Source organism: Dama dama, chromosome X (genome assembly GCF_033118175.1).
Source record: "Dama dama isolate Ldn47 chromosome X, ASM3311817v1, whole genome shotgun sequence".
Lineage (NCBI taxonomy): Eukaryota > Metazoa > Chordata > Mammalia > Artiodactyla > Cervidae > Dama > Dama dama.
Genome location: NC_083714.1, coordinates 159,703,901 through 159,718,528, shown reverse-complemented (window position 1 = coordinate 159,718,528; position 14,628 = coordinate 159,703,901). Strand labels below are relative to the sequence as shown.

General features: G+C 50.8%; 1 protein-coding gene across 1 annotated transcript in view; it reads right to left on the bottom strand.

Moving 5' to 3' along the window:
- ANOS1 (anosmin 1) overlaps window positions 1-14,328 on the bottom strand; it is a 201,784-nt gene extending 187,456 nt beyond the window's left edge. Inside the window, exon 1 of the mRNA XM_061137060.1 lies at window positions 14,122-14,328. Within this exon, the coding sequence (XP_060993043.1) occupies window positions 14,122-14,328 (207 nt within the window). The remainder of the gene's footprint in view (window positions 1-14,121) is intronic.
- Window positions 14,329-14,628: the final 300 nt, after the last annotated feature.

Below are 14,628 nucleotides of genomic sequence, written 5' to 3'. Positions count from 1 at the left end.
ACACACACACACCATTCAAAAGAAAGACAAAAAGCAAGTGAGTGAGCATATGACAGGTCTTGGAAGCAGCTGTTCACACACCTACAAGCTACCATCACCACTGGCAAATACTCCGAATATGTCCCGTTACAGAACGGCAGCCAAGAATGAACGTCAAGGCTGAAGCCCTGAGACCCCTGGGAGTCCCTGACAACAAACTCATCCTCTATGACATCAAGAACTCCAGCTATTCGTGAAACATTTCTGCGAGGATCATAATACTTCTCTGCTACTTGGCTAGACAAAGGGGAATTCTGGGTGGACCTACACAAACTCAGGACTTCCCAGGTGGCGCCAGTGGTCAAGAACCCACCTGCCAATGCAGGAGACAGAAAAGCCACGGGTTCGATCCCTGGGTCGGGAAGATCCCCTGGAGAAGGAAATGGCAACCCACTCCAGTATCCTTGCCTGGAGAATCCCACGGACAGAGGAACCTGGAAAGCTACAGTCCACGGGGTCGCAAAGAGTCGGACACGACCAAAGCGATTTAACATGCATGCACACAAACTCAAGTTTTAAGGGAAAAGTCTTCATCTAAGAAATTACGACTGTGCGTCAAATGGCTGTATAAAGATTTAAAAGATGATTAATGATTATAATGCTTTCTTCACTTCCACAACTATTCACATAAATGTCTATCAGTCTCTCTCGTAGAAAATAATTCTTCTGTGGGCGGGAATCATGAGACACTTACGCGGGGTCCCCAGAATCTAAGGTACTTGAATGATAAAAACTGCATGTGACAGACTTGTGTTGGCTGGAAGAAGAACTGGGGTAGACTAGGGCAGAGGGGATATTGCTGATGGAATGATATTTTTAACGTATCTTTTTCTCCTATCACACCAACAAACTTTCACTTCGATACGTCGTGACGCAATGGTGGTTCCAGGAGGCAATGAACCCATGTCCCCCCAAACTCAGGGACTCCTGACGATATTACAGCTTACATAGTAACTCCGTCTTCTGTCACTGTTAACATGTTGAGAAGCGGGTCATTCAGTACAAACGTCTGGCAATGTGACAATTAGGGCTTGCGTTTCTGCCATGAAGCCTTGCTTATCTCACCTTCCAAAAGCTTCTGTTGTCCTATCTATCAAAATAACACTCCCGACCTCAAAAGAGTTGCTGTGAAGGTCAAAGAGAGATTTTAGGTGAAACTACTCTGTCAACTGCAGATGGTGACTGCAGCCCCGAAATAAAAAGACACTTACTCCTGGGAAGAAAAGTTATGACCAACCTAGACAGGATATTAAAAAGCAGAGACATTACTTTGCCGACAAAGGTCCATCTAGTCAAGGCTATGGTTTTTCCAGTAGGCATGTATGGGTGTGAGAGTTGGACTATAAAGAAAGCTGAGCGCCGAAGAATGGATGCTTTCGAACTGTGGTATTGGAGAAGACTCTTGAGAGTCCCTTGGACTGAAAGGGGACCCAACCAGTCCATCCTAAAGGAAATCAACCCTGACTATTCATTGGAAGGACTCATGCTGAAGCTGAAACTCCAATACTTTGGCCACCTGATGCGAAGAGCTGACTCACTGGAAAAGATCCTGATGCTGGGAGGGACTGGGGGCAGGAGGAGAAGGGGACGACAGAGGATGAGATGGCTGGATGGCATCACTGACTCAATGGACATGAGTTTGAGGAAAGGGAGTTGGTGATGGACAGGGAGGCCTGGTGTGCTGCAGTCCATGGGGTCCCAAAGAGTCAGACACGACTGAGCGACTGAACTGAACTGAACTCTTCAACACCAAGACTGCATAAAAAAGAGTGAACGCCAAATAACCTTCTAACCTGTGGCTCAGTGGTTCAGCAGAGATTCTGCCTGGGATCCAGTCTCACCAGTTCAGAACTGGGATCCTATTGTAAGCCAAAACGTAACCGCAGGGAGAGGGGAAAGACAGCCCTTTCTCTCCTTTTGACGCTCAGCTGGGGCTCTTTCTCAGGGAGTCCTGGCAAGGATCTCCAAAGAGATAACTCAATAGCCTGAGGGCAACTGGTGGTGGAGCCTGAGGTTCAACCAGATCGGCAAGAACCAGGAAGACTTCTCTCAGTGTGATGACTTGCTCTCAACCTGTCCTGAAGAACAAAGGACTTGCGCTTTGTAAGAGCTCTCACCAAAAGTCCCCAACGCCTGGCTGCTGGCTGGGCGGGCTGACGCTGTATCCTGTCCATCATGAGTCACCAAGAGGCCCCCAGCAGACAGACCGCACTCCCGCAGGACTCCGCATTGAGTCACGTTGGCCGTTTTACGTTGGAAGAGCATGCGGTGGCTGTGCTCAGCTCGTATCATCTCCCTTGGGAAACGTCCACTCAAGCAACGGGACCCCTCCTCTGAGATCTCACACAAATAACTCTCCCCAGCCACTCCCTGGTGGACCGCCGTGGTCTGTTTACAAGACTTAGTTCTTACACCAGACTCTAAACCCCTCAGGATTTTACGGCCTCATCTCTGAAATTGCAGCAATCCATCGATATCAGCTGAAATAAATGGAAGTGATTAAAGTGACATGCTTTTTTTTTTTTTTTTTTTGGTAAAATGGAGAAAGAGATCCAGCATCTACAGCCTGAAATTTACATGAAAATGAGCCACAGACAAGCCTTGCATCAATCACTCTTTACTTGTTGGCTGTCAGAGAAGACCACCTTTATCCAACCGTCTGTCCCAGCATTGGAGAAATGCCTCAGCTCACCACTTTGAAACCACGTGCATGTCGAGTCTTTTAAACATATGGAGGGGACCCTGGGTCCCTGGTGGCTCAGTGGTAAAGAATCCGCCTGCCAATGCAGGAGACGCAGGTTCGATCCCTGGGTAGGGAAGATCCCCTGAAGGAGGAAATGGCAACCCACTGCAGTATTCTTGCCTGGAGAATCCCACGGACAGAGGAGTCTGGCGGGCTACAGTCCATGGGGTCGCAAAAAGTCAGACACGACGGAGTGACTAAACAATAACAACGAGGTCCTGGGGGGACGTGGCAGCCTTGGTCGCTTGCTGAGTAAATCCAGAGCTGCCTAGTATGTGAACTAGCTGGCCTGCCTTTGCCATCTTCTTAGAGCTGCCGGGGGTACCGAGGTTAATGATGTCCCTTGACGCTACCTATGGTCCATCTCGCATACACTGTTTCAAGCTGGCTTCATAGTACAGTTGCCCCTTGAGAACTGTGGGCTTCCGGGACCCCCGTGGGTATCAGAGTCTGCGGACGCTCAAGTCTCATACACGGTGGCAGAGTGCAGCTGGCTGGCTGGCTCTGCAGGGTCCTCAGCCCCAGATTCACCCAACTGCAGCTGGCAGAGACAGCACACACCCAGCGCCGGCTACATTTACGCACACATAGATGTGCGTGTGTATTTGTGTGGATTTCACACGGGCAGTGAAGCCGCATGATATATATGTTTATGTGTATTTCACACAGGCAGTGAAGAAGCATGATGTATGTGTCTGTGTGTGTGTCTGTGTGTGTGTATTTCACACAGCCAGTGAAGAAGCACGATACATATGTTTATGTGTATTTCACACGGGCAGTGAAGAAGCATGATATATATGTTTATGTATATTTCACACAGGCAGTGAAGAAGCATGATATATATGGTTATGTGTATTTCACACGGGCAGTGAAGAAGCATGATATGTGTGTGTGTGTCTGTGTCTGTGTCTGTGTGTGTGTATTTCACACAGGCAGTGAAGAAGCATGATGTTTGTGCATGCGTGTGTGTGTATTTCCCAAAGGCAGTGAAGAAGCAAGATATATATATATTTATGTGTGTGCATGTGTGTGTGTGCACGCGCATGTGTATATTCACAGGGTCCTCATTCCCAGATTCAACCAACTGCAGATGGCAGAAACAGCACACACACAGTGACAACTATACATGTGTGTGTGTGTGTGTGTGTGTATATTTCACACAGGCAGTGAAGAAGTATGATACACATGCGTGTTCATGTGTGTATTTCACACAGTGAGGAAGCATGTGTGTGTGCACACGTGTGTGTGTTTCACACAGGCAGTGAAGAAGCATGGTATATGTGTGTGTGTGTGCATGTGTGTGTATTTCACACAGGCAGTGAAGAAGTATGATGTGTGTGTATTTCACACAGGCAGTGAAGAAGCATGATACACATGTGTGTTCATGTGTGTATTTCACACAGTGAGGAAGCATGTGTGTGCACGCACACGTGTGTGTGTTTCACACAGGCAGTGAAGAAGCATGGTATATGTGTGTGTGTGTGCATGTGCGTGTATTTCACACAGTGAGGAAGCATTATGTGCGTGTGTGCATGCGTGTGTGTGTTTCACACAAGCAGTGAAGAAGCATGGTATATATGTGTGTGTATTTTACACAGGCAGTGAAGAAGTATGATACACATGCATGTTCATGTATGTATTCCACACAGTGAGGAAGCATTATGTGTGTGTGTATGCACCCGTGTGTGTTTCACACAGGCAGTGAAGAAGCATGGTATATATGTGTGTGTGTGCATGTGTGTGTATTTCACACAGGCAGTGAAGAAGTAGGATGTGTATGTGTTTCACACAGGCAGTGAAGAAGCATGGTATATATATGTGTGTGTGCATGTGTGTATTTTACACAGGCAGTGAAGAAGGATGTATGTGTGTGTATTTCACACAGGCAGTGAAGAAGTATGATATGCTTATGTATTAGGATCAAGATTTTAATCTTTTCACTGAAATCATCAGGAGAGATAAACTAAAACAAATAACAGAAAATGTCCTGACTCTCTGAGTGCTTCCTGATCTAGAACGATTATTATTTTTAATTTGTATTAACTGTTTTTTTTTTTTTTTGAAAGGGGAGAGTGGGTTACAAAAGAGAAAAAGACTCACAGAGTTAGACACCAAACTGATGGTTACCAAAGAGGAAAAGGGAGGCGGGATTATCTCCCCCCTTAGGATTTTGGGACTAACATGTGTACACTACTCTATATAAAATAGGTAACTAACAAGGATGTACTGGACAGCACAGGGAATTCTACTCAGCACTCCAGAATTACCTACACGGCGAAAGAATTGGAAAAAGAGTGGATACATGTACATGCATAATCTATTCACTTTGCTATGCAGCAGAAACTAACGCACCATTGTAAGTCAACTATGTGAAAGTCGTTCAGTCGTGTCCAACTCTTTGCGACCCCATGGACTCTACAGTCCATGGAATTCTCCAGGTCAGAATCCTGGAGTGGGTAGCCTTTCCCTTCTCCAGGGGAATCTTCCCAACCCAGGGATCGAACCCAGGTAGACGGATTCTTTATCAGCTGAGCCAAGCAGACTTCAAGCCAAGCAATATACTGAGCTGAGTTAGGTATACTTCAATCTAAAATAAACATTAAATAAATAAAGGGGATAGTGGGGAAAAGTCTGAACTGAGAGTTGTGAAAGCTGGGTCGTATTTTTATTTCTACAGTCTATTATCTGTACATGACTGAATGAACAATTCCTATAGGAATCAAGCCATGTAACCTTCTAGAAGAAGGGGCTGAATTAGAAGACATACCTGAAGGGAGGTGTCTGAGGCTGGGGTTTCCTGGAGGCAGAGGCTGAAAGGGGTGTCTTTGTGAACGTGATGGATGGGGGAAGCTCTCAGCGGAAGTGGAGGGGACAGAGGTGATGGCAGGCATGCCATCTCGGGGAGAGCCCTGAGAGGCTTGGCCCCATGCAAGTGCGGAGCATAAACTGAACCAGAGCTGATCCCAGTGAAAGGGCTGGCCTCCCAGATACCCCCCCCCCCCCCGCGGTGAGCCAATGACCATGATTTGCCCTCATCAGGAAAGGAGGGTGCGCTACCCTGCTGGCAAGTCGGTGCCCAGGGGCTAAAGGTCAGTCTCCAAGGGGGAGCAGCTGTAAGCTATTAGCAGCTGATCCAGGGGTCGGGGTAGGGGGGCGGTGGACTGGGGGCCAGAAGGTCACCAACAGCATCTCCTGAGATGGGATAGGCGGCTACGCCCCACATCCATTGATTCAGGGAAGCCAAAGGAAATTACACATTCTCCTTAGATGGATGGTGCAAAAATAACTACAAGGTCGACAATATCCGTTTTATCAGTCTACCTCGGTAATGCTGGACACCTCACGCTGATCTGAGGTTTGAAGGACTTATGGATATCTTTTGATTAACGGGAAGAGCAAAAAGTAGGTCACACTTAATAAATGCCATATGTTGACAGACAACCAGACTTTCAGAATATGGAATCCAGGGTGAGTGCAAAAGAAATGTGGAAAAGCGGCTGACTTCAGAACTCTCAATCGGGGCTTGGCGCTCAGACAGTGCACCAACAGGGCTCGGAGTTATGGAATAATTTGACAAAGCCTCCCAACAGTTCAGTTCAGTTCAGGCGCTCAGTCGTGTCTGACTCTTTGCGACCCTCCATGGATTGCAGCACACCAGACCTTCCTGTCCATCACCAACTCCCAAAGTTTATGCAAACTCATGTCCATTGAGTCAGTTATGCCATCCAACCATCTCATCCTCTGTCAACCCCTTCTCCTCCTGCCCTCAATATTTCCCAGCTTCAGGGTCTTTTCAAGTGAGTCAGCTCTTCGCATCAGGTGGCCAAAGTATTGGAGTTTCAGCTACAACATCAGTCCTTCCAATGAACACCCAGGACTGACTTCCTTTAAGATGAACTGGTTGGATCTCCTTGCAGTCCAAGGAACTCTCAAGAATCTTCTCTAACATCACAGTTCAAAAGCGTCAATTCTTCGGCACTCAGCTTTCTTTATAATCTAACTCTCACATCCATACATGACCACTGGAATAACCATAGCCTTGACTCGACGGACTGGCATATGCTATTTCCCCCAGTACTACCATTCAGATACAAAACATCTGTCGATAATATGGATATGCTTCACTGATCATCTTCCTAAGCCCAACCCTCAAAACTGTTTAAGAGTCAGATTTCCGGAAAGCAATAACAAGTCACACATAGGGACTTCTCCATTTCTGAGTTAAATCAAGCAGTGCCCACTGACAGTGTTACAGGTTTCTTTATACAGCCTGAAAGTTGTATGCCCATTCACTGGAACACACCAAGAGAGGTTATACAATGAAATCTGATGGATCTATTTAAAATATATATATATATATAAAATAACCTAGCATAATTTTTTTAGAGCGGGACCAACTGCACCAACAACATTAAGTTTAACTTTTAAATGGAAGTCTCTAAATGTATATACATGTGTGTTTTTTATTAATATGAATGAGTGCATGAAAGTCACTCAGTTGTGTCCAACTCTTTGTGACCCACGTACAGTCCATGGGATTCCCCAGGACAGAATACTAGAGTGGGTAGCCGTTCCCTTCTCCAGGGGATCTTCCCAACCCAGGAATCAAACCCAGGTCTCCCACATTGCAGGTGGATTCTTTACCAGCTGAACCACCATGGATAATATACTGAAATGTATATATATATATACTACATGCAATATATAAAGTATATAAATATATTTCTCCTCTAATGATACACTGCACAAAGAAATCAATAAGTCCACAAGTATTTTCCAATATAGTTTTATAACATTCTATAATGGTCACAACAAGATAGACTTTTGAATCGTGTTCACTGAAGGATGGGATAGGGAGGGAGGTGGGAGGGGAGTTCAGGATGAGGAACACACGTAAACCTATGGCTGATTCATGTCAATGTATGGCAGAAACCACTACAATATGGTAAAGTAATTAGCCTCCAATTAAAATAAATAAAAAAAATAAATCATGTTCAATGAGAAACACTTTATTAGAAGCAAGAAAATTTGCCATGCATAACCTAATGTTTGGGCTTCCCCAGTGGTAAACAGTCGGCCTGCTAATGCAGGAGACCCAAGAGACGCAGGTTCGGTCCCTGGGTCGGGGAGGAGGAAACTGCAACCCACTACAGTATTCTTGCCTGGGAAATCCCACGGACAGAAAAGCCCAATGGGCTACAGTCCATGGAGTTGCAAAACTTAGTGACTGAGCATCCATGCAAGCTAATGTTTCGTTTGGGTCAAAGTTAGAAATTCTTGGAGACACAGCCAGAGATCCAGTGACCTAGACCAGGAAATATGAAGGTGAAACTTGAGGATGACCTTTCTTCCCAGAGACTTTCTAGCATGTCACTTCAATCTCACTGCAGGCCCAGCAGACACACTAAGACTTGAGGATATTCACCACAAGATCGTTGCTTCAAAACTCAGCCAGCCTGGGGCTGATTTGCGGCTGTCGAAGGCTTCTGATGTGCTAATTATTTGCTTACTTCTTCTGAGAGCAAAGGCTAGTCCTCTACACAGAATGAGTTAATCACCAGTTCCATTCTCTCTTCTGCCAAAACAAACAGCTTCCAATCACTGCGAGAAGAAAGCCTCTGATCTCTAATCAGTTACCTAAACCAGGCTCTCAGTGGTACTTGGAAGAGTGAATAATGTCCCATTAAGCAAGAATCTCTTTTGCACTAATAAAATCCTAGAGCCCTAGGACCAGGGCCGCCAGCAACCTGCTACTTATCTTCCAAGACTCCATCCACTTCCCCCCATCAGGTCCCGAGATCTGGCCAAGAAATACACTCCCTCAGACTCTTTTATTCCACTCGGGCTACTTTTTCCTCAAGCCCTAGTCTACGGCACCTCCACTGAGGATACCCAGGCATAGGAAGAGCAGGTTGCAGGTCTGCTAATATTCACTGACAGGACTCTTCTCCGCGAAGCTCAGCTCCATCACGGCCGTGATGCGCAGAACCTGGAGAGACAGGTGGGGTGGCCACCAGGAATGTCCCAAGACAAGCGAGGAAGTCACTGTGCAGGCAAATGAGATTCACCCAAAAAAGACACAGAGCTTCTTTCAGGCTTAGTGTCCCTTTTCTTTAATCTTCTAGTGAAGGACGCTCCAATATTTAGGCCACCTGATGGGAAGAGCTGACTCACTGGAAAAGACCCTGATGCTGGGAAAGATTGAGGGCGGGAGGAGAAGGGGACGACAGAGGATGAGATGGTTGGATGGCATCACCGACTCGATGGACATGAGTTTGAGTAAACTCCGGGAGTTGGTGATGGACAGGGAGGCCTGGCGTGCTGCAGTTCATGGGATCTCAAAGAATCGGACATGACTGAGCGACTGAACAGAACAGAGAAAATAAGTGCAGGGCCAGGTTACTCCCAAGTGAACATGACAGTTATCAGATCTCTGAACACTAAGGACAGCCTATGAATAATCGCCAGGACAAGCAGGCGTAACCGCTGCCAGGGGTTGAACAATCCAAACCAGGGCCAGCCCCAGGGACACAGATCCGTGCACGTGGTTGAAGCTCAGAAAGAGCCTTGCAGCTTGGGGGCGACCGCGCCAAGACCGCCATGATGGAATTCTCAGTGATCTCGTTTCTGAGTCTGCATTCTGCAATGTGGATTCTGCTGGGCTGCTGAAGCACGTTCTGGAGATCTCCGCAGGCGTGATGCCTCTCACCTCCCTCTCCTCTCCAGCGAAGGTTCTGAGCTGCCTAACTTCCCTGGGGCTCCCTGGAGCCCCGGTCCTCCTCAACCGCTTCCTGCCTGACCCCCTCCCTCAAAGCACTGTCGCACTCTGCCCCCTGCAGGAACCTGAGAGCGGGCACCAGGAACGCTGGGGGGCACCTGCATGTTTAGTGGCGACCGTGCCCGTCCCACGCCGGGAGCTGCAAGCTGTGTTTGTGCACGACCAGCCAGAGGCCACAACGCCACAGGAATGAGCCTGTCGCCCATTCCTGGTGCAAGCACCTAACTGCCTCCGGTAAGGGGGTCTGAGCACCCTTGGGCGGTTGGGCTGCCCATCCACTACAGGTTGAGCAGGAGGACGCGGAGACCCCTGGCTCGACTTCCTGATGTCGCTCAGTCATGTGCGACCCTTTGCAACCCCATGGACTGTAGCTTACCAGGCTCCTCTGTCCATGGGATTCTCCAGGCAAGAGTACTGGAGTGGGTTGCCATTTCCTTCTCCAGGACAACTTCCCGGCCCAGGGATCGAACCTTGGTCTCCCGAATGGCAGGCAAGACAGTTTACCTGCTGAGCCAGCAGGGAAGCCTAACTTCCTAAAAGTGAACGTTGCTCAGTCGTGTCTGACTCTGCGACCCCATGGACTATACAGTCTATGGAATTCTCCAGACCAGAATCCTGGAGTGGTTAGCCTTTCCCTTCTCCAGGGGATCTTCCCCACCCAGGGATCTAACTGGGGTCTCCCGCGTTGCAGGCGGATTCTTCACCAGCTGAGCCACAGGGGAAGCCCAAGGATACTGGAGTGGGTAGCCCATCCCTTCTCCAGGGGATCTTCCCAACCCAGGAATGGAACTGGGGTCTCCCACATTGCAGGCAGATTCTTTACCAACTGAGCTGTCATCTAGCTAACACAAGGCCCAACGCATTGGCCCAGCAGCTGGCAGGAAAGGACACCAGGCGCGCGCCATGCCTGAGCAAGTGCGCCTGCTCGTCAGATCCTGGGTATCCATGACGGTCAACACACATCCTGCGAGATTCCCTTGTGGGGCACCCATTGAGTACACCCCCACACAGGGCTCTTTGGGAGGTGGGCTTCCCTGGTGACTGAGACGGTAAAGAATCTGCCTGCAATGTGAGAGACCCAGATTTGATCCCTGGGTCGGGAAGACCTCCTGGAGAAGGGAAGGGCATCCCACTCCAGTATTCTTCCCTGGAGAACCCCATGGACAGAGGAGCCTGGCGGGGCTACAGTCCATGGGGTCGCAAAGAGTCGGATATGACTGAGCAATTAACACTACCTCTGCCTCCTTCCCGCCTTTCTGAATCTGGCCCCAGCTTGGCCCTCGAGGGATGAGCCAGGAAATCCAAGTTGTGTACTGCTGGAAATTCCAAGTGAAACCTCTGGTGTTTGGGTGTAACACAGGCACTGCACCAGAGAAAGATGAACAGTGAAATCCACGCGAATGACTTCATCTTTAAATTATTCTTGACCGAGAACAGCGCTGGAGAGCACATTTAAAACACGGAGAAGCCAAGAGAGAAGGGTCACAGGAGAAGGAACAAGTTTGATAGTTTAGTTCCTTCCACAACACTTCTTACTCTTTAATAACGGACAGCACGTTTCTATGTGGCCCCGGGGCCAGAAAAAGAGGCAGCCGGTTTTGAAGTAAATTAACCCACTAACCTTGGAAGAAAAGCTATGACCAACCTAGATAGCATATTAAAGAGCAGAGATATTACTTTGCCAACAAAGGTCCATCTAGTCAAGGCTATAGTTTTTCCAGTAGTCACATATGGATGTGAGAATTGGACCGATAGAGAAAGCTGAGCACTGAAGAATCGATGCTTTGGAGCTGTGGTGTTGGAGAAGACTCTTGAGTGTCCCTTGGACTGAAAGGAGACCCAACCAGTCCATCCTAAAGGAGATCAACCCTGAATATTCATTGGAAGGACTGATGCTGAAGCTGAAGCTCCAATCCTTTGGCCACCTGATGCAAAGAACTGACTCATTTGTAAAGACCCTGATGCTGGGAAAGATTGAAGGCAGGAGGACAAGGGGATGACAGAAGATGAGATGGTTGGATGACATCACCGACTCGATGGACATGAGTTTGAGTAAGCTCTGGGAGTTGGTGATGGACAGGGAAGCCTGGTGTGCTGCAGTCCATGGGGTCGCAAAGAGTCGGAGACAACTGAGCAACTGACTCGAACTGAATTGAAGGCTCAAGGCTGCTCCAGCCTCAAGGCTGCGGGCGAACCTTCCTCCAGCCTTACAAGCAGGCCAGGAACCACGCAAGAGAAACTGGGAACCACTATCTGCACCAGAGACAGCCTTCCGCTCCAGTTTACTTGCACAAGTGTGTGGGTGGCTGGGGTATCCCTGACAGAAGGCACTATTCCAAGCCCTTTCTTCAGCCCAGCCTTTCCCACCAGTTCACAAATCCCACCTGCAGTTGCCCCCTGCCTGATATCTCAGCATCCTTCCAATTATTTAAAGAGGGGAGGGACGGGGAAGCTTGAGGTTTTATAAGGAGCGTGCGCCTCTGTCTTTTCAAATCTTAAGGAAGCTTAATCCCTGCAATTTAGATAAATCAGATAGGCATTACCAGGTTAGGGTTAAAACCTCCAAGAATGGCTTTGCAATTGATTGCAGAAACAGCAGTTATTAAGTCCTAACTGAGTAATTTGCAGCTTAGTTCACCCCCCACCCCCCAGCTAATTAAAATGTAATCAGGATTGTCTGGCAATGTGTATTCTGTCAGCAGTTTTTTCTTCCGAAGAGAAATCATGCCAAGAGACCACAAGAAAAGCCTTTCACGGGAATTGGCTTGATCTGCACTGTTTCTTTCGGCGCTGAAACTGTAAAACAAATAAATTACAGCGAGTGACAGTTCAATTTAAAGAAGGAAGGAAGGGAAGAAGAAAAAGAAAAGATAGTCTTTCTCCCTGGGAACAGGATGCCGTTTTATGTTGTTGTTTGAACAATAGGGTGGCATTGCCTCAGAAGAGCGACCGCAGGGCAGGGCATGGGGGCAAGAAACCAGGTGGCTGGGAGGGACCCTCTGCAGGGTGTCCGCGGAATTTCAGCGCATGAGACCACACCCCCCGGTCCCTTCCCTGAAGACCGAGGGGGATCGCAGAGTTCTCTGGAACCTACAGATGCCCCTTCTCTGCGAACACGCAGAACCGCGCGTACTCGGGCGCGTGGAGACTTGGCCAGCGGGTTCACTCTCTGCACATCCCAACTTTTAGCTCTCCGTAGGCCATTCCGGGCAAGGTTTCATTAGCTCTCTCACGCCAGAATGAACGGGGCTTAAAGGCTTCGGAGACTCGTCCCAAACTCCACGGTCACTACGATGGCCCCCATCGTAGCTTAGTGCCCGGGAACCCTTGGAAGGCCCCTTTGACCCCGCGCAAGCGCGAGAGGCGCCTCGTTTATTTCAGAGGGGCTCAGCTTAGAAACTCACCGAGGAGCCGCGCGGCCCCTTTCTGGGAGCCGCAGTTTTCCCTGCGGCCAGAAGTTGGGATCTTGTAACAGGTGAACGACTTCAAGGCTAGAGAGGAGACGGCGAGGGCGAGAAGCGAGCACACGAGAGGAATTGGGTTATACGCGTGAATGATTGCAGAGTGCGCGCGCTCCGATCAGCTGGGGACCGCGGCTGCGAGGCGCGCCTGGGGCCCGGCTCGGGAGCGGTTCCCGCGTGCCCATCGGCACCCAGGGTCCCTGAGTCACTCCTCGCTGTGACTCCCCTCCACCCACCCACCCAAGTATCCCAGCCATCTACTGGCATCAAGCGGCCTGTCCCCTGACCCTTCTACACACGCAAAAGCGCCCCTCTACCCCCAAGCCGCCAGAACCTACAAGGGTTGGAAGAGATACCGGTCCCGGGAGTCCTCTCGGAACATCCGAACTCGGCGCCTCCAAGTCCCTTATCCGTTGCCATCTCTTCCCTTAGTCTCCACGCCATTCGCTGGCGACACCTAGAAGCTCTGGGGCTCCGAATTGGGGTGGCACAGTCACCTGCGGTAACCACCCCCCCCCCCCAACACAAACTCGCTGGAAGACCAAGTGACCCCTGGCTGAGGCTCCAAGGGTGGACCGCGAGCTCCCGGCCCGCCGAGTGCGAAAGCAAAGCTCAACACAGACAAAAAAAAGTGTCGGCCGGCAGGGCACCTGCGGCGCCGGGACTGGTCGCGCGGGGTCCCCGGGCGCAGCGGAGCGCGGGCCTCGCTCGCTCTGCCCGCGGCGCGGAGGGCCCGGAGCGCCCGGGGTCTTTGAGGGGAGACTGGCCACCGGTCCGCAGTCCCGCGGCGGAGGTCCCGGGGCAACTCACAAGCCCACAGCCCACCCCACTCCATCCTCCCTCCCGTCCCAAAGGAAACCGCCTTTTGGTTTTCCCCGGGGAACAAGGGAGTTAGGTCGGGAGCCGGCGAGGGGCTGCAAAGCCGGGATCGCCCACCCCCCCCACCCACTCCTCCCGCTCCCCAACGAAGGTACAACCCACCCCGCGCGTAAAGCCGGAACCCCGGCCGGCTGCCGCTGAGCGTGAAGTTTGAGCCGCGAGGCTGGAAGGTGCGCGCCCCGCAGCGCAAGGGGAGGACCCGGGCGCGCGGCGGTGCGTACCTGGAAGTGCTGGAAGAAGGCGGAGATGCGCGTGATCTGCAGGCTGAGGCACCTGGAGGCGCAGCGGGCGCGCTGGACGCTCCCGGCCGCCAGCGACTCGTCCAAGCGCCGGGCAGTGGCCGCGCCGGAGCCGGCCGCCAGGCAGCCTCCGGAGGCCGCCAGCCAGAAGCAGAGGGTCAGGGCCGCGCCGGGCGCCCCGGCCGCCATGGCTGCGGGTCGGAGGGCGCGCGGGCGCCGGGCGCTGGCCGAGCCTCCCAGCTCCGCACCGCCGCCGGGGATCGCGCGGCCGCTGCAACTCCGCTGGCAAAGTTCAATCAGGCCACTCCCGCCCCGCGCCCTCCCCCGGCCCCGCCTCCGTGGGGGCGGAGCGAGGGTGACAGGCGGCCGCGCCATTGGCTGCGAGGAAAGTGAGTGACGGAGGTGGGCGGGGCGGGCGGAGGGCCGTGGGCAGGTCCAAGGGAGCCAGACGCGCGACCGCCTGCGGCGGTGCGCCCCTCTCCTGGGGGT